This window comes from Sphaeramia orbicularis, chromosome 24, assembly GCF_902148855.1.
Source record: "Sphaeramia orbicularis chromosome 24, fSphaOr1.1, whole genome shotgun sequence".
Taxonomy (NCBI): domain Eukaryota; kingdom Metazoa; phylum Chordata; class Actinopteri; order Kurtiformes; family Apogonidae; genus Sphaeramia; species Sphaeramia orbicularis.
In genome coordinates this window covers 28536582-28555811 of record NC_043979.1, presented here as the reverse complement: position 1 = coordinate 28555811, position 19230 = coordinate 28536582, and the positions used below count along the sequence as shown (strand labels likewise).

Genomic DNA, 19230 nt, shown 5'->3' with positions numbered 1-19230 from the left:
TCATACACAGTTATGAATGTTCAAAATAAATAGTTCATTCATTCTTATCTTTTCTCCAGTGTGAGTAGTATCTAACGCAACTTGTAACAAATGTAGTGGAATAAAAAGCATAGTATTTACTTTTGTAGTTTTACTCTATGAACAGAAGTATAAAGATGGATAAACAATCAAGTGCTTGAAAATAGTACTTGAAAGATTACTTGGGTGCATTCCATCACTCGAAAACAAAAAGCTTTTGAGGCACGTAAATCCCGACCTTTCCGACCGGACCGTGAAGGCAGCGTCAGCGGGGACTGGCACGCCGGGGGGCGGGGTCCTGTGACGTCAGGGGGTGGAAGAAAACAGCAGAGCAGGAATCAAAACAAGAGACGGACACGCCTTCGATCTTAAAGGTTATAGCAGCTTATTCCTCAAAACTGGTGCTGTGAGAGCTGCACTAAATCCAGCCTGACGTCCACGAGGAGACCAACAACAACAAAAACAACAACCGTGACCGTAAAGAGAGAAAACAGCACGGCAGAAATGGAGTCCACAGAAATGTCAGACAGCGTTGACAGCAGTCGTTGATAGAGGTCGAAAAATACCACTGACATCCGAATCGTGTAAAATGCCCAACCAGAAGAACAACAAGGGAAAGAAAAGCAAACGCACTAACAGTAGCGGAGATGAGCAGGAAAATGGAGCCTGTGCGGCCGCAACAGGAGGCGCGGCCGCGGCTGCTGCACCCAGAAACGAGCGCTCAAGTGGTAAGATAGGAAACGGACGCAGATGAAGTTTGGTGATGCTGCCTTCCTGCGTGGGGGGGAAGCTCTGTCTTGTCTGTGCGACTGTGACATGCATGCACTGCGACGTTGCAATGCACCCCCCTCCCCCCTTTTGCACTTCTTTCCGATTCGTGCCAAACTTAGATTAAAAACTCCAGTAATTAAGTGTTTCCTGTATTTCTGCAAAAACACAGGCTGCACTGGTCGACCACGACTTTAGGCCTGCTATGAATGGAGAGATTTTTTTGTGTTCGTCGTTGAAATGTGAGAAATTTAGTCCCCACACTGTGAACTGCGCTGAAATCTCATCCCGTGTGACTGGTTTACACCGATTTTAAGCGACGCTGTTCTGTGTTTTGTTGCGTGGATGTTAAGATAAAAGCAGCCAAACTAGTTGAGATATTATCAAAGCGAGTGTTGCTTTGGTTGTGAGATGCAAGCCGAAGTGTAGGAATGGTATTATTGGTAACATAAATCGATTTTATTCGTATTTGTGTAGGTTTTATCAGCCCCAAATTAGCAGTTAAGCCTTAAATTACCTCATCTATGAATGGAATTTGGTGTCTCGAGGCTCTTCCTGTAAAGAAGAATGACAACCACGGACAAAAATGATCCTTCCTGTTGTGAAATGTTCTCTGCAAGTTGCAACGGCACGATTCGGTAGATCTTTGAATATAATTACACACACCACTGTCCTATAACTGTTTAGGTTGTAGTTGTGTGCATGGTGCGACGCAGGCCTCAGTAGTCTTTTCCTGACGCGCACCTTGTCCACAGTTTTTTGGTTCTGGCCTTCCTCAAGGGTAATACTGACAGCTTACCGCTGGTCTGCGCACTCAACTTCAACTTCATCCCATACAGACTCAACAGGACAGAGAAAAAAGTCATTGCACCTTTATAACAAAGCAGATTTTAAAAACAGTAATGATAATAATAGTGCAAGTTACATGCATTGTGACTCAATGTATTTGCAGTGATTAACCCATAAAGGCCCAGTGCTGTTTTTGTGGCAGTTCCCAAATTAATCATGCATTTTCCTATATTTAATTCACTGATCAAGTAGATGTTCATTAAAGGTTATAATATCTGAAACGGAGAAAACTGAAGAAAAAAGTTAAATCTCTCATTAACTGAATATAAACCAAGTGTCTTCATCCGCTGTCACTGATCAATCTCCATGTGTTTTACTGGTGAATCAATGTTGTAGAAGATGACAGTGTTTCCATGGTAACTACGGAGCCTCTGAACATCCAAATGGGTCATATCTGATGACCATGAAAAGATGATAAACTATATTTTACACCAATTATTTACATAGATTGATAGGATTAGTGGATCAACAGGTGTTAAATAGTTTAGATCAGTAGATGGTTTAGGTCACCAGTGGCTGCTTGGGTCTTTATGGGTTAAACAGTATTTAATTATAATATTTTCTCATAAGGCAGGTTATGTTTTTTGAAGACCTCAGCCTCTAAAATGTGAATTTTATGCAGCAATTATCGCTGTTTATTTATTTATAGATGATAAAATGTATTGAATTGATGCTGAGAAGGTTCCTTTTGAAATATAATCAATCAAAAATTATTAGATGCTCTGTTAATATTTTACATCCCCAATTTAAAAATTGTTGAGATGCGTTCTAAAATGTAAATAAAAACAGAATGCTATGGTTTGCAAATCTCATCAACCCATGTTTTTTATTCACCTTAGAACATATAAAACAAACTTAATGTTTAAACCGTGAAAATGTACAATTTAAAGGAAAACAATAAGGTTATTTTGGATTTGATGGCAAAAACACGTCTCGGAAAAGTTGAAATGGGCCCACGTTTACCGCCGTGAAGCATCCCCTCTTCTTTAACAACACTTTTCTGGAGTTTTAGAGGAGGGATGTTGTTCTATTCTGTCTAATATAACACATTTTCACAAGCAGGATCACTAACATTAAAGAATCCCTAACAGTAAAAAAAAAATACTACTTTAGTTTGTAATTTAATTACACGTAACTAAATACTTCTTATCAGTGATTATTGATAGAATTTGGGTCTGTTTAATGTACTAAAGCAACTGTTTAAAATGTGACGTTGAGCTTGATTTGTCGACCAAATAATGAATTAACTATTAATTCTAATATTTTTATGACTTCCAAATCAATTCTCTACATTTAACCTTCTCTTAAGCTATTTTTCATCATTTATTATAATACTATTTTCTGCATTTTGTATTTTTGAGTGAAAATCTGGTATTTTTCTGCATATGATTCACTTGCCATGTAGATGTTCATAAAGGCTCAGAGTAAATTCAAACCTTATTTTATCAAAACAGAGAAAACTGAAGTCAAAGTTACTTTTTCTGCAAAGTATTTCATTAACCAAACAGAAAAATACTGGTGAATCAATGATGGTGTTTCCACATTCACTGTGGAGCCTCTGAACATTATCTGATGCTGCTGAAAAGCTGAGAAACTGTATTTTGTCTGAATAATTTACATGCATTGATAGGATTAGTGGTTGAAAAGGTATTAAACATTTTAGATCAGTAGATGCTTTAGGTTGCCAGCAGGTATTTGATCTTTGAGGGTTTAAGTAAAACCTAACATATTACTAAGGAGTTTTCCAGATGTGAAATGTAGTCAAAGGGGCAAAAAACTGATTATTTTGTTCATTTCACTGTGTGGTAACTTAGAAATAGAAACATAAAAGTGCTGACTTTGAACAGGAAAAGGAAGGAGGAAGCCCCCCTGCTTCCTCCCACGCTGTAGTATCATGAGCGACTCCTTGAATAGAGTCTGTGCCCACATTTTCTTGATTCTCATCCAGAATTGACAATTGGCAGGACTTGAATAAAGCCTCTCACAGGCTTGGATGACCCAGTTGAATGTCATAAATTGATACAGATAAAGCATCAAGGAGACTGAAATCAGCCTTTGAATGTTTGATGATCAGTGTTAACATGTAATATTTGATTTGAAGTGTTTTTCACTTTAATGCCTTTGAAAATATAATATAATGACACCTCACCTCATACATTATAATTGCTCTATTAATCATTAAACTAGTAAAAATGATAACACTTTGCTTAGATAGTCCACCTATATATAGTTCACACAGTATTTATAACACTTAATCACTAATTTCACTTTCTTTGTAGATGAATTTTCACACATGCATAAACTTTTTTAGGCACAAATTCTAACAAAGATCCACATATTTCAAATGTGATTAAAATTTGTGCTAAACCTATGAAACCCATTGCGATTCTTTCCAAAACTTCTTTTTTTAAATTACACATTAAATATTGGCCTCTGTAAACTCTGTGAGAATCTTCAAATAAGGCATTACAGTTAATATAATGCACTCAGTTAAGGCATTCATCAAGCAGAAATGCTGAATTTTGCTAGTTTTAGGTCTGTGAGCATTTATGAGGAACCTTTAACCCTCAAAGACCTGAACACCTGCCAGTGACCTAAAGTATCTGCTGATCTAAAATGATTGAAACTTTTCAACCACTAACCCTAACCCTATCATTGCACTGAAATAGTTCAGTTAAAATGTTTCTCAGCTTTTTCATTCTCATCAGATATGACCCATTTAGACGTTCACACTGTCATCTTCTGCAGCGCTGATTCATGAGGAAAAACTCATGTAGTTGGACCAGTTACAGGGGTTGTAGATGCTTGTTTTTATGTTCCATTAACTCTTTATCAAGCAAGTAACTATTTTTGGTCATTTCCACAAACATTAAATATGGGGCCAATCCTGTACCTCAATGAGGTCAAAACTTATGTTGGTCTTTATAACAGTATACAGTGATTCAGAGAGATTTTATAGACATTTTTGAAGCTGCAAGTAGTGAATATGAGTGATTTTTGTTAGTTTTTGACCATTAACAGTTGTTTTTTTGCATGTCTTTACTTTTTAGCAAATGCTGCTTGGATGTTTTATGGCTAGAAGAAAGAGGTGACAATGTCCAGTAACATACAAAGGTTGAAATGTTGAATTTCAGAGTATTTCAATGAGTGCTCTATAAAGGGCTAATGGCATATTTTGCTGAAAAGGTCACCATTTCTTCAGTTTTCTCTGTTTTGATATAATAACCTTTGCATTTCTTCTCAGCCTTCAAGATATTAAGATACGTTTATAATAAATGAAGGTAAATAACATAGGAACCACAGACGTAGTTCTTGGTCTTAAAGGGTTCAACTGAGTGGAGTGTAGACTGTTTTTTTATTTCTTACTTGTACTTGCTTGTCACTAAAATGTAGATTAACCTAACTAACACACAATAATCACATTCTTACATAAAACCTTTACTACTATGTCTGCAATGCATGTATTAGAGAGAACAAGATGATTTACCCAAAATGATATTGAATTTTGGTTAAAATGATGTTGAAAAGGTCTGAAAAAGCATTACCTTTAAGTGTCTGGTGCCTGTAGATACTGTGCCTGGTCGTAGTCCTGGAGTTTGTTAAATATAGTATTGAAATCCTCTCTCCTTTCCTGTCTGTTTTATATTTCTTTTATTCAGAGGTCCAGTGTGCGACCCCTCTCGGATGCAGCCTGGGCCGGGCCATTGACCTGGAGAAGGATGACTACCAGCGGGTGCTCTGCAACAACGAGCTCTGTCCCTATGGCAACTGGATGCATCTGCAGTGTTTCTACGAGTGGGAGAGCTCCATCCTGGTCCAGTTCAACTGCATCGGCCGTGCTCGGTCCTGGAACGAGAAGCAGTGCCGGCAGAACATGTGGACTAAGAAAGGCTACGATCTGGCCTTCAGGTTCTGCTCCTGCCGCTGCGGTCAGGGCCACCTGAAGAAAGACACGGACTGGTATCAGGTGAAACGTATGCAGGACGAGCGGAAGAAGAAGCCATCTGAGAGGAGCGTGGGCAGGACTGGGGCTGGTTCTGCAGCTTCAGGGTCAGGGGAAGGGCTGTTTGAGGAGTCCAAGAAAAACAAGGCGCCTGTAGGAGGAGCAGGAGCAGGAGTAGGAGCAGGAGGAGGAAAATTAGCCCACAGGGTCTCAAGTCAGGAGCTACCTCGGAGACAATCAGTTGACCGTCAGAACTCCACAGAGAGAGGAGCAGCAGGGGGAGGAGTAGGAGGACCAGCTACAGGAGGACCATTCCCTCTCGGGCCCCACAAAAGTCTCCATGTGACTCCCTGGGAGAGTCTCCTCCTACCGGGTTCTCCTTCTCCCCTACTGCTAGCCTCGGATCAGGGGGCGCGGGAGCAGCTTTGCGAGGTTCCCGTCAGCTGGGGGAGTTCCTCAAATCGGCGGTCCACATGGACACGCAGAGGAAACACCTTTTAGTCAGCGGGGCACTGGGCCGGGGAGGAGCCTGCTCCATGGGGGCCTCGGGCGGTGGAGCCGCTGGTCCACACCTGGATGCCGGGTCTGTTCTCCCCCTGCAGCTGTCATTCGCTCTCCCACTTCACCACAGGCTGACCTCTGGCGGCGTGGGCGACAGCACCCCCCACCCGGTACAGTTCCTGAGACGGCTGGACCTCTCAGAGCTCCTCACCCACATCCCTCGCCATAAACTCAACACCTACCACGTCCGAATGGAGGACGACGCCCAGGCAGGGCAAGGAGAAGAGCTGCGCAGGTGGGGATTCTGGGACGTTCGCTGTCCTTTTCTTTCAAAGTACATCTACACTGTTGCTCATAAAGTTAGATTAAATAATTTTTACCTCTTCTCATGAAAGAATTTTGACAATGTAAGTTATTATTGATGGATGAAGTGTAACTGGGACTCATAAGGTCAAAGATGATGTGTGTAAATAGAAATAAAAAGAGAAACATGTCTAGAAATAAAATTATCCCAACTTTATGGACAACAGTGTATAAAGGGATCTTCCATCACTATCAACTATGTAAGTACTGAACTGAACAGTCATGACCAAAAGTTATGACAGTGACACAAATTTACTTGTTGCATAAAGATGCATTTAACAATTAAAATCTGGGGAACATATGAAATGTTTAAAACTGCTCTTCAAAGCACGTACTTCAGAAGGACATGGAAGAAATGTAGAAAAAATGAAGCTTGCAAAAACAAGATTTGTGTCACTGCCAAAACATTTAGCTGCAACTGAACTTAAGTACAAATTTTAGATACTTCAACTTAAGTATTTCCTTCTTATGCCACTTAATATTTCCATCCACTACATCTCAGGGTAAATATTCCTTAACATTCCCATGACAGCCTTAGTTACTTTTCACATCATATTTTTTCATCCCCTTCCAAATGTGTTGATGGAGTTGGTGATAAAATGAAGGATGAAGTGTTAATTTGGGTTGAGGATTTTCACCTGGATACGTTAAATAAACTCTTTAAAACTCTTGATGGAAAATACATTGTTACAATGCTGAAAACTAAAAAGCTAAATTTTAGAGCGATGCTACAAACATGTGATGATCTTAGGGAATATAATGTATTGCTGTAGATTAAACTCCAAAACGGTGTGTAAAGTAGTTAAAATGAGCTCAACTGTAAATATATACAGAAATAAAAATACACATACACATTAATGCAACAGTAAAATGAATCAAAAACATCATATGTAATAGTAAAAAAACTAACAGGAACAATTTTACTGCACCATACATTTAATATTTTGCTGACATACTATACTTTGACCTTTTGCAGTATGTTTACTTGTAATGGAGTATTTTAATAATAGACTATTAGTACTTTTACTGAAGTGAAGGATCTGAATACTTCTTCTACCACTGACTTAGCTTAGTAGATAAAAATATTTGGTGAACTTATGTGATGTTAATTGAACTTTACTTTATTAATGACCAGGATCGCTCTAAAGCACTTTCAAAAGCCCACTACAGTCGCGGAAAAAATTATTAGACCAGCCCTTGTTTTCTCCAGTTTCTTGTTCATTTTAATGCCTGGTACAACTAAAGGTACATTTGTGTGGACAAATATAATGATAACAACAAAAATAGCTCATAAGAGTTTAATTTCAGAGCTGATATCTATCCATTTTCCATGGTTTTCTTGATAATAACCAAAATCACTTCAGTTCTTACATCAATAGCTATGGCATTGTATCGCCAAAAACAGTGTTTTTTGGCATTCCATGTTTTCTTTTCTGCCTGTTTTAGTCTCGTGATGCACACAGGAGTTAGTACTTGATTGCATAACCACTGTTTTTGATGACTTTTGATGGTCTAATAATTTTTTCCGCGACTATTATAAATTAAAACTCAAATGAACTGAAATCAGAAGAATTTTATGAAGTTCCCCACTCATTTGTTTGTTTTTCTGTTAATTTCTGCCACCAGATCACAATGACAAACTTCTCTGGCATTTGTAAATTTCATTACACTTAATTTGGACCCGAATCCTTCACATTTACTGGGGATTGGTCAGTCAAACTCTGACTAAAAAAATAAATGTCAGCACAAATGTCAACACTGAAAACTGCATTTTAATTGTAAGGAAACACTAATCCCTTAAGGGTGTTGTTGCAGCGTTAACAATATGGCATCGCTATGGAACAGGGGTGTCAAACATACGGCAAAACTGGTCCTTCAAAGGCCTCAGTCTGGACCGTTGGATGAAATTGCAAAGTCCAAAAATTACACAGAAGACATAAACAGTTAAGAGTGTCACTGAGTCTTTATAAGATGTACTGATCATATATAGCTATATTTTTCAGTTCCAGATGCCAGTTACTAAATATTTTGTGTCTTTGTCCATCCACTGACATCTGTAAGTTGTAATACACATTTGTAAATGATAAGCTGAGGCATAATATTGTAAAAAAAAAAAATCCACTTTTTTGAGAAATTTATGGTTGTTCATGGTTGAGGTTATTCACATTTTTTGTTTGAGGATAGTATGTAACTGTAAACACTTTTATTTTTGCACTAAAACAAAGAGAAAATTTGGATTTGTCATAATTTATAGGTTATTATGCTATTATTTTACTGGTCTGGCCCGCTTAAGATCAAATCGAGCTGTATGTAGCCCTGGAAATAAATAAGTTTAACACCCCTGCTTTAGAATCAACACATAATGAAAACATGTGACAATGTGATCCTGTCTCCTCAATGGTGGGAAATTCAGCAGGTTTACTTTAAATTTTTGTAGTTGTAGCCTGAAAATATGGCCAACTGTGGAATGAGTCTGTATTTTCTCTCTTTTAATAGATCAACGGAAGCCCTCGAGCTCAAAGTGTCAAGTATGCAATGATGTAATGAATGTCACGAAGGTGTTTGCAGTATTTTGCACACTCTTTGACGTGGTTTGTGTTTGTCTTGCAGGTTTATCCTCTCGGCCCTCAGTGCGAGCCAGAGAAACGTGGTCAACTGTGCACTCTGCCACCGGGCGCTACCTGTGTTCGAACAGTTTCCTCTGGTGGACGGGACGCTGTTTCTCAGCCCGTCACGTCACGATGAGATCGAGTACGACGTCCCCTGCCACCTTCAAGGTCAGACCTGGTGTAGGAATACTTCAAGTTATCTGAAATATGACAAAGGAATAACATCATACATGCAATCACAAATCAGAAAAAGTTAGTACAAGTAGAAACTGTTGTTGTTCATTGCAGACCTGATGAATACAACATTACTCACTGTTGTGTCTGGTCAACATCAGTGGTCCTTCTGAACACACTATTAACACAAGGCATCATTTCTGTGCAGTAAAGTTTTAAAGGGGTCATATTTTGCTAATCCCACTTTTATTAGTCTTTGGTTCAATTATTTGTGTATTTGAGGACCCTAATAGTTCAAAAAGTTTGAATTTCAACCCTCTAGATGCTGCAGAGGTATCTTTATATTCATTTTGGCAAAAATCGAGTGGATATCTACAACTTGTTTTAATTCTTTCTTAATTTGTTGTGTCTATAACTAGTTATGTCACGACATTTGCACATGTAAGGTCAAGACTTCTATACTTTCCATACTGAAAATATGTCAAAATTTCAAGCTGATTATCTAAATGTTCAGTTGTCTGTTGTATTAATGAACACAAGGCGCTGAACGGGACAGAGCAGCACAGCCAACAACCTGGAGGGGGTGGGGCGTGAAGTGGCTCATTTGCATTTAAAGGGCCAGCGCTCAAAATGACCTTTCTGGTGTCATTACTCAGAAATAGGGTTGAAGATGGACCTGTGGAGTTAAATTAATGAAGAATTCAGAGCTAAGTATAGCATTTACAGTTTATGTAGACCATAGGGAAACGTTTTAAAATGTATAATTCCATTTTAAAAAACAAACAAAATATCACTCCTTTAACTGGTATTTGTGGCTCTAACTCCACACTGCAGAACCTTTGAAACTTTAACATTAGTCTTCAACCCACGTTTCCTGAGCAGATGTGGTTATTCGGCTTCTTTCTCCGTGACTTTGTAAGAAAAACATAAGGAACATATGGTAGAGAATAACAATTATTTTTTTAACATTTTAGCATTTTACTGACGTTGTTTTCAGCTTAAGCCATTCTTGCAGTGGCTTACTGCAAAATATACAGCCTACACATGGAATAATGAAATTTTTTAGTAGTTCATCAACCAAAATACTTGTCGTGTACTGCCTTACAACTTGGCATTTTTGCATTTGTCTATAATTGTTTCCAAGTTAGTTTACACATGGCAAAAATCTTATATGTTTTCTTTTAATAAATGCACCAAACTTTGCATTATTGTGCTGGACATGTAATTTTAAAGTATGTTTTAACACCAACAGTACTGTACACGTCCAATGGTCACACCTATTCAACTGTATGTTAATGCAAATATCTAACAGGCCAATCACATGGCAGCAACTCGGTGTTTGTAGGCGTGAAGAAATGGTCAAGATGATCTGCAGAAGTTTTAACCCATTATTAAAATGGGGATGAGAGGAGATGAGAGATGGTCTGGTTGTTGGTTTAAGATGAGCAGAGTATTTCAGAAACAGCTGATCTTCTGGGATTTTCAGTCAAAAGCATCCCAAGGGTTACGGTTTAGGGTTTATGGTCTAAAAAAAAAAAAAAAAGAAAATATCCAGTGAGGTGCAGTTCTCTGGATAAAAAAATGTCTTATTGATGCGAGAGGTCAGAGAAGAACGACCAAAATGGTTCAGGCTGATCTGAAGGCCGCAGTAACTCAAGTAACCGCTGGTTACCACTCACAGTCACAGAAAATATTATGAAACCACCCTTGTTTTCTTTCATTTCTAGTTCATTTTAATGCCTGGTACAAATAAAAGGTACATTTGTTAGGACAAATATAATAATAACAACAAAAATAGCTCTTAAGAGTTTAATTTAAGAGCTGATATCAAGCCATTTTCCATGGTTTTCTTGATAATAACCAAAATCACATTCTTTTTTTTTTCTTTTCAGTCTGTTTTAGTCACATGATACACACAGGAGTTAGTACTTGATTACATAACCATTGTTTTTGATGACTTTTGATGGTCTAATAATTTTTCCGTGACTGTAGATACGAACATCTCTGAAGGCACAACACGCCACAAAACCATGAAGCAGCTGGGATACAGACACAGCATATACACCCACCTGCCACTTTATTAGGTACACATGGTGTTTGCAACTTGTACCTAATGAAGTGCTGGCGGTGGTGTGGGCCTGTCTGTGTGGAGTTTGCTTGTTCTCCCCCATACCTGCATGGGTTCTCTTTGGGTACTCCACCTTCCTAACATTATCCAATGTAGGTTAACTGGTCAATCTAAATCGCCCAGAGGTGTCAATGTGAGAGTGAGTTTTTGTTTGTCTGTATACATATCAGCTCTGTGATGAACTGGTGACATGTCCAGGGTGTATACCACTTTCATCCATTGGTTGCTGGGATAGACTCCAGCACCTCATGACCCTCCAGAGGATGAAATGTTTCTGAATGAATAGATGAATGTTTTACTCCACAGTGGCTACTCTAGTGCATTTGTCAAATTCTACAACCACAATAAAAAGAAAACAGTTGAGGTTTTGGCATACACTCACATGTGTGGGCTTACTTGGAAACAGACTAACTATGAAGAAATGCGAAATGAGTTTGTGCTGTTGAGTTTGCCAAGAAAAAAGGCCCAATGTAGAGTATGACACACATTTGGGTTGATGAAATGTTGAATTTTTGTTGCACATTTTTACAGTTGGAAGGATGCCTTGTTGTCTACAATAACTACAGGAAAGAAAATATTTGATACATTCAGCTTAAGAGCCACATCTATGCTTTGGAGCTGTGGGTTGCAGACATCTGGACTAGACCTTTCCAGGATGCTGATGATTAGAATCATCTGTCTGCATCATCATCATCATCATTAGTCAGCATTTTTACTCTGTTACCAGCCCTAAATCACTCGTGTGTCAGCTTTCTTTTGGAGCGTGTTGCAGGTCTGAGCATCAGGAATGGATGTATGTTTAGAAAAAGTGAAGGTGAACAGACAAAACTTTAAATATATTCTATGTGGCTGCATTGAAAACAAGTCACATTTTAGAAACTGCTTTCTGTTATGTTTTTGTTTTCAGTCATGTCCCAGCTGTTTCTGATTCAGGATTATATGTTAAATATTTTCATATGTTCGTCTCATCCTGTGCAGACTAACGAATCAGGGAGGAAGGCATGTTCACTGCTCAAATATTGTGGAAAATGCAGGGGAAAAAATCAACTTTGTCCCCAATTAGAACAGTGAAGGATGCAAATTCTGTTTATTTTTTTTTTCTTCATTACAGTCTCATTCGTATTGTAAATGTTGGTTCAGTTTGTTGACATTTGTCTGGTCCAAGCATCATGTTTTCGATCCTCCAGTTGTCTAGATTTCCACTAATCAGGGAAAATGCAAACATTTAGCACCACGAGATAAATCACACTTATGTTATTTTGTTATTTTTATCTGAGATGATCAAACTGTGTTCTCTTTCTAAAGATAAGTTAAACTGGTTAATCCATCAATAAGCCCTCACCATACTCTGGATGTGGACATAAAAGGTTTTCTGCTGGCTTTTGCAGAGTCTAGTATGAATGTGAATGAGCACAACGGACGCATGGAGCTTCTTTGATGTGCTGGCCCTCAGGCTTTGATATGTATAGTCCTTCGATATGCTTCAGAATGAATGGATTATTGATTCATGGTTTTTGTCTCTGGCTGAATATAAATGTTAGAGAAGGAGAAGTGGTTGAAGAGGGCTGTATGGCTTTGACTAGAATTTGTCTCTTTCTTTACTCAAAGGTATTTTACTGTGAATGCATGAGGCGTTTTCCTGTAGGAGGTAGAGTGTACTGTAGATTGAGTCTACAGAAGATGTAGCCTTGTGGATTCATACAAGCTTCCACTCAAACTAGAACACCATAATAGTTATTCTGCTGTGACTGACTGTGGACAGGATGACTGCATTAATGTACAAGAATGTGATCAGGTTTAACGTAGCAGTAAGGGAATATATAATCAAAATAATTCATACCCACATCAATCATTTATATGTAGTACGCTGCAAAAGCCCTAGGTTACGTCGGGTTTGTTGGTTTAGTAAAATTGTAACGACCACACATATTTGTTTTTCAGTCTATGTGTTAAGAAACAATCTGAATATATGGAAAGTGTGTACAGCAGTAAAATAAAGGTTTCAGGGAAAAAGCAGCCTGTGTAAACCAAAGTGGTAGTATTCAGTGCAGTGGTTCCCAACCTTTTTTGGCTCGTGACCCCATTTTAACATCATACATTTCTGGTGACCCCAGACATTCAAAACAAAGACTTTATTTTTTTGCTAAAATTAATTTGTTTTTGATCCTGTAATAGTTTGCTATACTATGTTGCAAATAAATGTTAATTTCAGACAACATTTAGTCTATATAATGTATATTATTATGGACGGAGGCAGAAAAGCCAGGTGTAGATTACTGCACTAAGTGAGAATTTGATTTTCCTTGGTCAGGATATGTACAGTCAGTCCAGCTTGGATTTACAAGGCTGACAATTAATACTGAACAAACAATAACTCAAACTATGAATGATGAAAGAGCTGCAGCATCTGAAACTGACCACAATGAACATTTGACAGATAAACAGTACCACAGTGTTTCAGTTTCAGCTTCAGTTTGTCATGTCTTTTATGTATTGTGATTGTCTCTCTCAGTTCACCATATATTTTTTATTAGTAAGTTTTGATTTTTTTATTTTATTATTTATTTTTTTATTTTTTTATTTTTATCAATTACTAGAAATTTCAGGCGACCCCATGTGGGGTCCCAACCCCAAGGTTGATAAACACTGATTTAGTGTGACCATCCTTTGCATTTGATATGTCTTCACCCATTTTTTTCAGACAATATGAGATTTATTGTATTCATTTTCTGATGTTTTCTACCAGGTTTCATTCAACACACGTCAGATGTTTCTAACTTTTTGCTGCTTCTTGTCATGGGGTCAGGGGTCACAATAAATAGCAACTGTAACCTTTAGAACCCATTTAGTTCAGTTTTTTATGTGTCTTTTAAGGCTGTGCATATATGTCCTCTATTTTCATGTTGTGTCTGAAGGAAAGAGAATGAGAAATAACTATGTATGACCATTTCAACCTGCAAAAACAACAAAGCTGAAGGTGGTCTAAGACTTTTACACAATACTGTACTGTGAATTTTCATTTGATCAATATATTTCATTTTTAGCTAGAAATGGAAGGATATGTAAATGTTAAAAAGTTTACCCATACCCGTGTTTTGTTTTTAAATTTAAAAAAAATATATATCTAAAATTATTTATTGGGTATATTTTTTAATTGCTATTCCCACAGTCAAACATTTCTTATGATCACTAACAAGCTTTTCATATGTTTCTCCTGGGATTTGGAACTCCAGGTCTGTGAGGTTGGAATGCCATCACCCTGGTCTTTAATTCTCTGCTCAGATTCTTCTCAGGATTTAGGTCGGGACTGCTCGAAAATGATACAGATTTCTGTTGAACCATTCTGAACCAGTTTTGCTTTATTTTTCTGTTCAAGTTCTTGCTGGAAGTCCATTGCGCCTTAAGGTTTTCTGCAGACTCCCTAATGTTTTCCTCCATAAAGCCATTGAATATCATCTCCTGAACATCACATTTCATATCCCGAGAGACATGAATAAACTACAATTATGTTATTAAGTTTTTGAAGGAAATAATTGCACATAAGTGAGTAGCCCTCAACTGAAAAACAACAGGATGATGCTTACCATGTAAAAGCTTAACACAAGACCTATCCTGTTAATAACCAGTAGCTCAGGGGTGTCAAACATGTGGCCCAACAAAACCAGCCCTCCAAAGGCTTCAGTCTGGCCCATAGGATGAAACAGCAAAGTCCAAAAATTATTCAGAAGGCATTAACAGTCAAAAGTGTCACTGAGTCTTTATAAGTTGTATTAATCATAAAGTTAAATGCTATATTTTTCAGTTCCAGATGCCTGTTACTAAATGTTTTGTACCTTTGTCCATCCACTGTCATCTGTACATTGTAATACATCTGTAAATGATAAGCTGAGGCATAATATTGTAAAAATTCCACTTTTTTGAGAAATTTCTGGATGTTGAGGTTTTTCACATTTTTGTTAAAGGATAGTTTGTAACTGTAAACATTTTCATACTGTAATTTAACCCTTTCATGCATAGTGGTCACTACAGTGGACAGTTATTCTACAGCTGTTCTCTTTTACATTCATTTGTTTTGTTGTTGCATATCAGCCAGCACAGTGGACGCTTATGCATCATCCCATACACTGTAATTCATACCATTACTGTAACTTTTCTGTTCTTGATAAACCAGATCTGCAGTAACATGTTTTAGTGTAAATCAATTACTAATTGTTATTAGACTGTAATTAACAGTTTTCTTAAACAAAAAGGGTTTTTTTTGTTGTTGTTTTTTTGCATATTATCTCCATGAAGTGAGTAATAACTACTATTAGCGTATGGTAAAATGTGAGAAAACATCAGATTAGCAGCATTAAAAATGTTTTTATTTCGTAGTTTTCACACAATATATCACTTTCTGATGATGGGTTTTAAATATATGTTTCTTTGCTTCAAAAATTATACATATGGTGTCCATCTGAGTGGACATTTTTGTAACTGAAAAAAACATGAAAAATAGGTTCATTAAAAAAAATTCAATTGCGTTGTTTTTTTTTTACATGCTTAAAGAGGAATAAAATCACTCAAGAAAAAAAATATTGACTAAGGTTCTCATAATTCATGCATGAAAGGGTTAACTTTTTTTGCACTAATACAAAGAAATAAATATGGATTTGTCATTATTTTTAAGTTATTATGCTATTAAATTACTGGTCCGGCCTGCTTCAGATCAAATTGGGCTGTATTTAAAATGAGTTTGACACCCCTGCTGTAGCTTCAAGAAGGGTGGAGTGACTAATAAATGAATATATGAGTAACTGTTTATTTCTTTCTCCCAGGGAGGTTAATGCACCTTTATGCCATCTGTGTGGACTGTCTAGAAGGCGTTCACAAGATTGTCTGCATCAAATGCAAGTCACGTTGGGACGGGAGCTGGCACCAACTGGGCACCATGTACACCTACGATATACTGGCAGCTTCACCTTGTTGTCAGGTACGTTCACTGATCTTTAGTTGTGCATGGCTTAAAGAAAGTAATGTTTCACATGTGTTACAGTGTAGAGCAGGGACATTTCATACCTATTTTCAAGCCAACTGATTGTTTTTGACATTAACCCATAAAGACCCAAACAACCACTGGCAACTAAAACCATCTACTGAGAACTGTTTAATACCTGTTGATCCACTAATGTAATCAATATATGTAAATAATTGTTGTAAAATGCAGTTTGTCATCTTTTCATGGTCATCAGAAATGACTCATTTGGATGTTCAGAAACTCTGTAGTGAACGTGGAAACACTGTCATCTTCTACAACATTGATTCACTAGTAAAACCCATGGAGTTGAATCAATGACAGTAGATGGAGACACTTGGTTTATGTTCAGTTAATGATATATATTTGACTTTTGTTCAGTTTTCTCTATTTTTGATGTAATAACCCTCAACTTTAATCTGAGCTTTTATGAACATCTACATGATCAGTGAATTAAATATCAGAATATACTTGATATTTGCTGAAAAAAATGCAAAATACAGAGGATAATATTACATTAAATGGTAATAAATCACTTAATAAAGGTGAGGGTGAAAAATTCATTTGTGAACTGCCTCAAAAGTAGATCTGGGTCCTTATGTGTTAATATATTTTGTCAATAAAAGAATGAAAAAATTGCTAATAATATGTTAAGTTAAGCCTTTATTATGGGGAATTTGCAGTGTTATAGCAGCATAAAACATTGTGTTATTGAAAGTAAGATTTAAAGTAAGAAATATTTAAAAAAAAAAAACTACAAAAATACATAAAGTAACACTTGGTAAAAACAGTAATAATAAATAAGTGCAGAATGTGTTGAATATGTTGTAAAAGAGCAAAATATGAACAGTATTTATATGTTCAATAAGTTTAACATATTTTGCTGTATTTCAGTTTCTTATTTTTAGGGCAAAAAATTAATCTTGATTATTTTCAGGATCTTGGACAATTCATTGTTTTTTTTCTGTAACATGAACTCAAAATGAAACACAATTCAGTAATAGTTTTCTCTACTAAAACAAACCCATTTTCAACTGGAGAAGCATCACTATGGTGACATGTACTGCATATATCAAACAATCGGGCTGCATTTTGTGTTTTTGTTAAGTGAAAAGTGTTCCCTAGAGAAAAAATATTGATTTTGAAATTTAGACTTAATTTTATGATTTACAGACAACAAAAACTCAGTTAATCAGATTCATTTGATATATAGGGAGATATATAGAGCAAGTGTTTACTGAGCTACATTAAAAAAGCTATGATTTTGAGTCCTCCCCTTTGTAAATAGAGACAGACTGATCAGATAAACAAAGAGCACTTGGTCTGTTTCTGTTCTGTTGGTTTTGTAAAGTGGAAAACCTGACAGTGGCAATAATAATGATACAGTCAGTTTGTTGTTTTTGGCTGAATGAGGGTTTGAGCAGTGGATCATGTTTGTTTGTATTATAAAAATGCAGCCAAATTCATGTATTTGTGATATAAACTGATTCTGAGCGACCAGGATGCTGATGGCTAGATGGCTGCTACTGATATCTAACATTGTCTATCCCATAATATTATATAGCGGTGGAAAAAAGGTTTTGGACACCTCATGCATTTATGATATATTTAATCACCAATCGCTCTGAAGTCATTGATGTATTGTTTCATTCTCTAAACCCACATGCTTCCTTCTGCATGTGCACTGTTCTGTTGAGGTCAGAACTAGAATGACACACATCCAAGGCATGACATGTTGAAACTGTCAAGAATCTAGTTGTTAATTTTTCTTGTTAACGATAAACAAAAAAATATTTACATTTGTTTGTCTGTCTGATGCAGCCACAAATTCTGCAACACAAACAAGATTTTTCCGCAAATATTTCATGGTATTTGAGATTGTTTAAAATTTTAATGGTGTCTGAAAGCTTTTTTCCAATAGTGTTTCTTGTTAAAAATGTGCTTTTTATTTATTTTAGTTTTGTCGAGATCTGGAGGGAGCCACCTACTAATTCTCGAAAGAGGAAAAACCTAGACTTTTAACACTGTTGCATATCTTTGTCACTTGTATTTGATTGATACTGAATAATATTATATCAGCTATCAGCCTCCAGATCTACTTTTCCTGCAGTCCAACATAGTAAATACAGGACTTTGCCCTGCTTTTACATCCTTGTGACTGACTTTCACTCTGTCCTCTGTGCATCCTCAGGCTCGTCTGAACTGTAAGCATTGTGGGAAGCCGGTGGTGGACGTCCGAGTAGGGATGCAGTATTTCTCCGAGTACAGTAACGTCCAGCAGTGCCCTCACTGCGGTAACCTGGACTATCACTTTGTTAAACCCTTCTCCTCTTACAAAGTTCTTGAGGCTTATTGACATATGTTGTTCATGCATGTTAGTTAAGTTGCTTTTGTTCTCATATTTTCTAACACAATCTAGTAAAGATTTTATTTTTGGGCCTTATGGTGGTTTTATGTTCTATTTTTTGTTTTCTTTTGTATGTTTAAGAAAAGTACGACTAGTTTTAAAGGCGGTTATCTCTGCTGTTAGAGAAAGGTGTTGATAAAAGTGTGGACTTGACGCTTCAGTCACGCAAACACGTTTATCTGTGACAAGTGAATGTAACTGTATGCCAAATTCGCTTTTATTTTTTATTTTTTACCAAAAACTTAAAGATGGATCTCAAATAAAGCAGAGAAAGCTACAATTTTGGAGTCAGTTGTGATGTCTTTAACACAACACTTTATCCAGGATGCTGGAGAAAAACACATGCTTGTTTTTTTCTCTCTGATAATATCGTTGCCAATGAATTTTAGTAGAAAATAGAGCAGATCATTTAATGGCAGTTTAGGAGCACTGCTTTACAAATGACATCTCACAAAC

The 19230-nt window shown here is 36.9% G+C and overlaps 1 protein-coding gene across 1 annotated transcript; it reads left to right on the top strand.

Annotated features, from left to right (window-relative positions):
* Positions 1 to 211: 211 nt before the first annotated feature.
* heca (hdc homolog, cell cycle regulator) lies at positions 212 to 19048 on the top strand. Its single transcript, XM_030128672.1, is given in 6 exon segments — positions 212 to 746; positions 5295 to 5900; positions 5903 to 6374; positions 9053 to 9219; positions 16171 to 16325; positions 18559 to 19048. Coding segments are annotated over 6 exon segments (1704 nt in total). The 5' UTR covers positions 212 to 607; the 3' UTR covers positions 18724 to 19048.
* Positions 19049 to 19230: the final 182 nt, after the last annotated feature.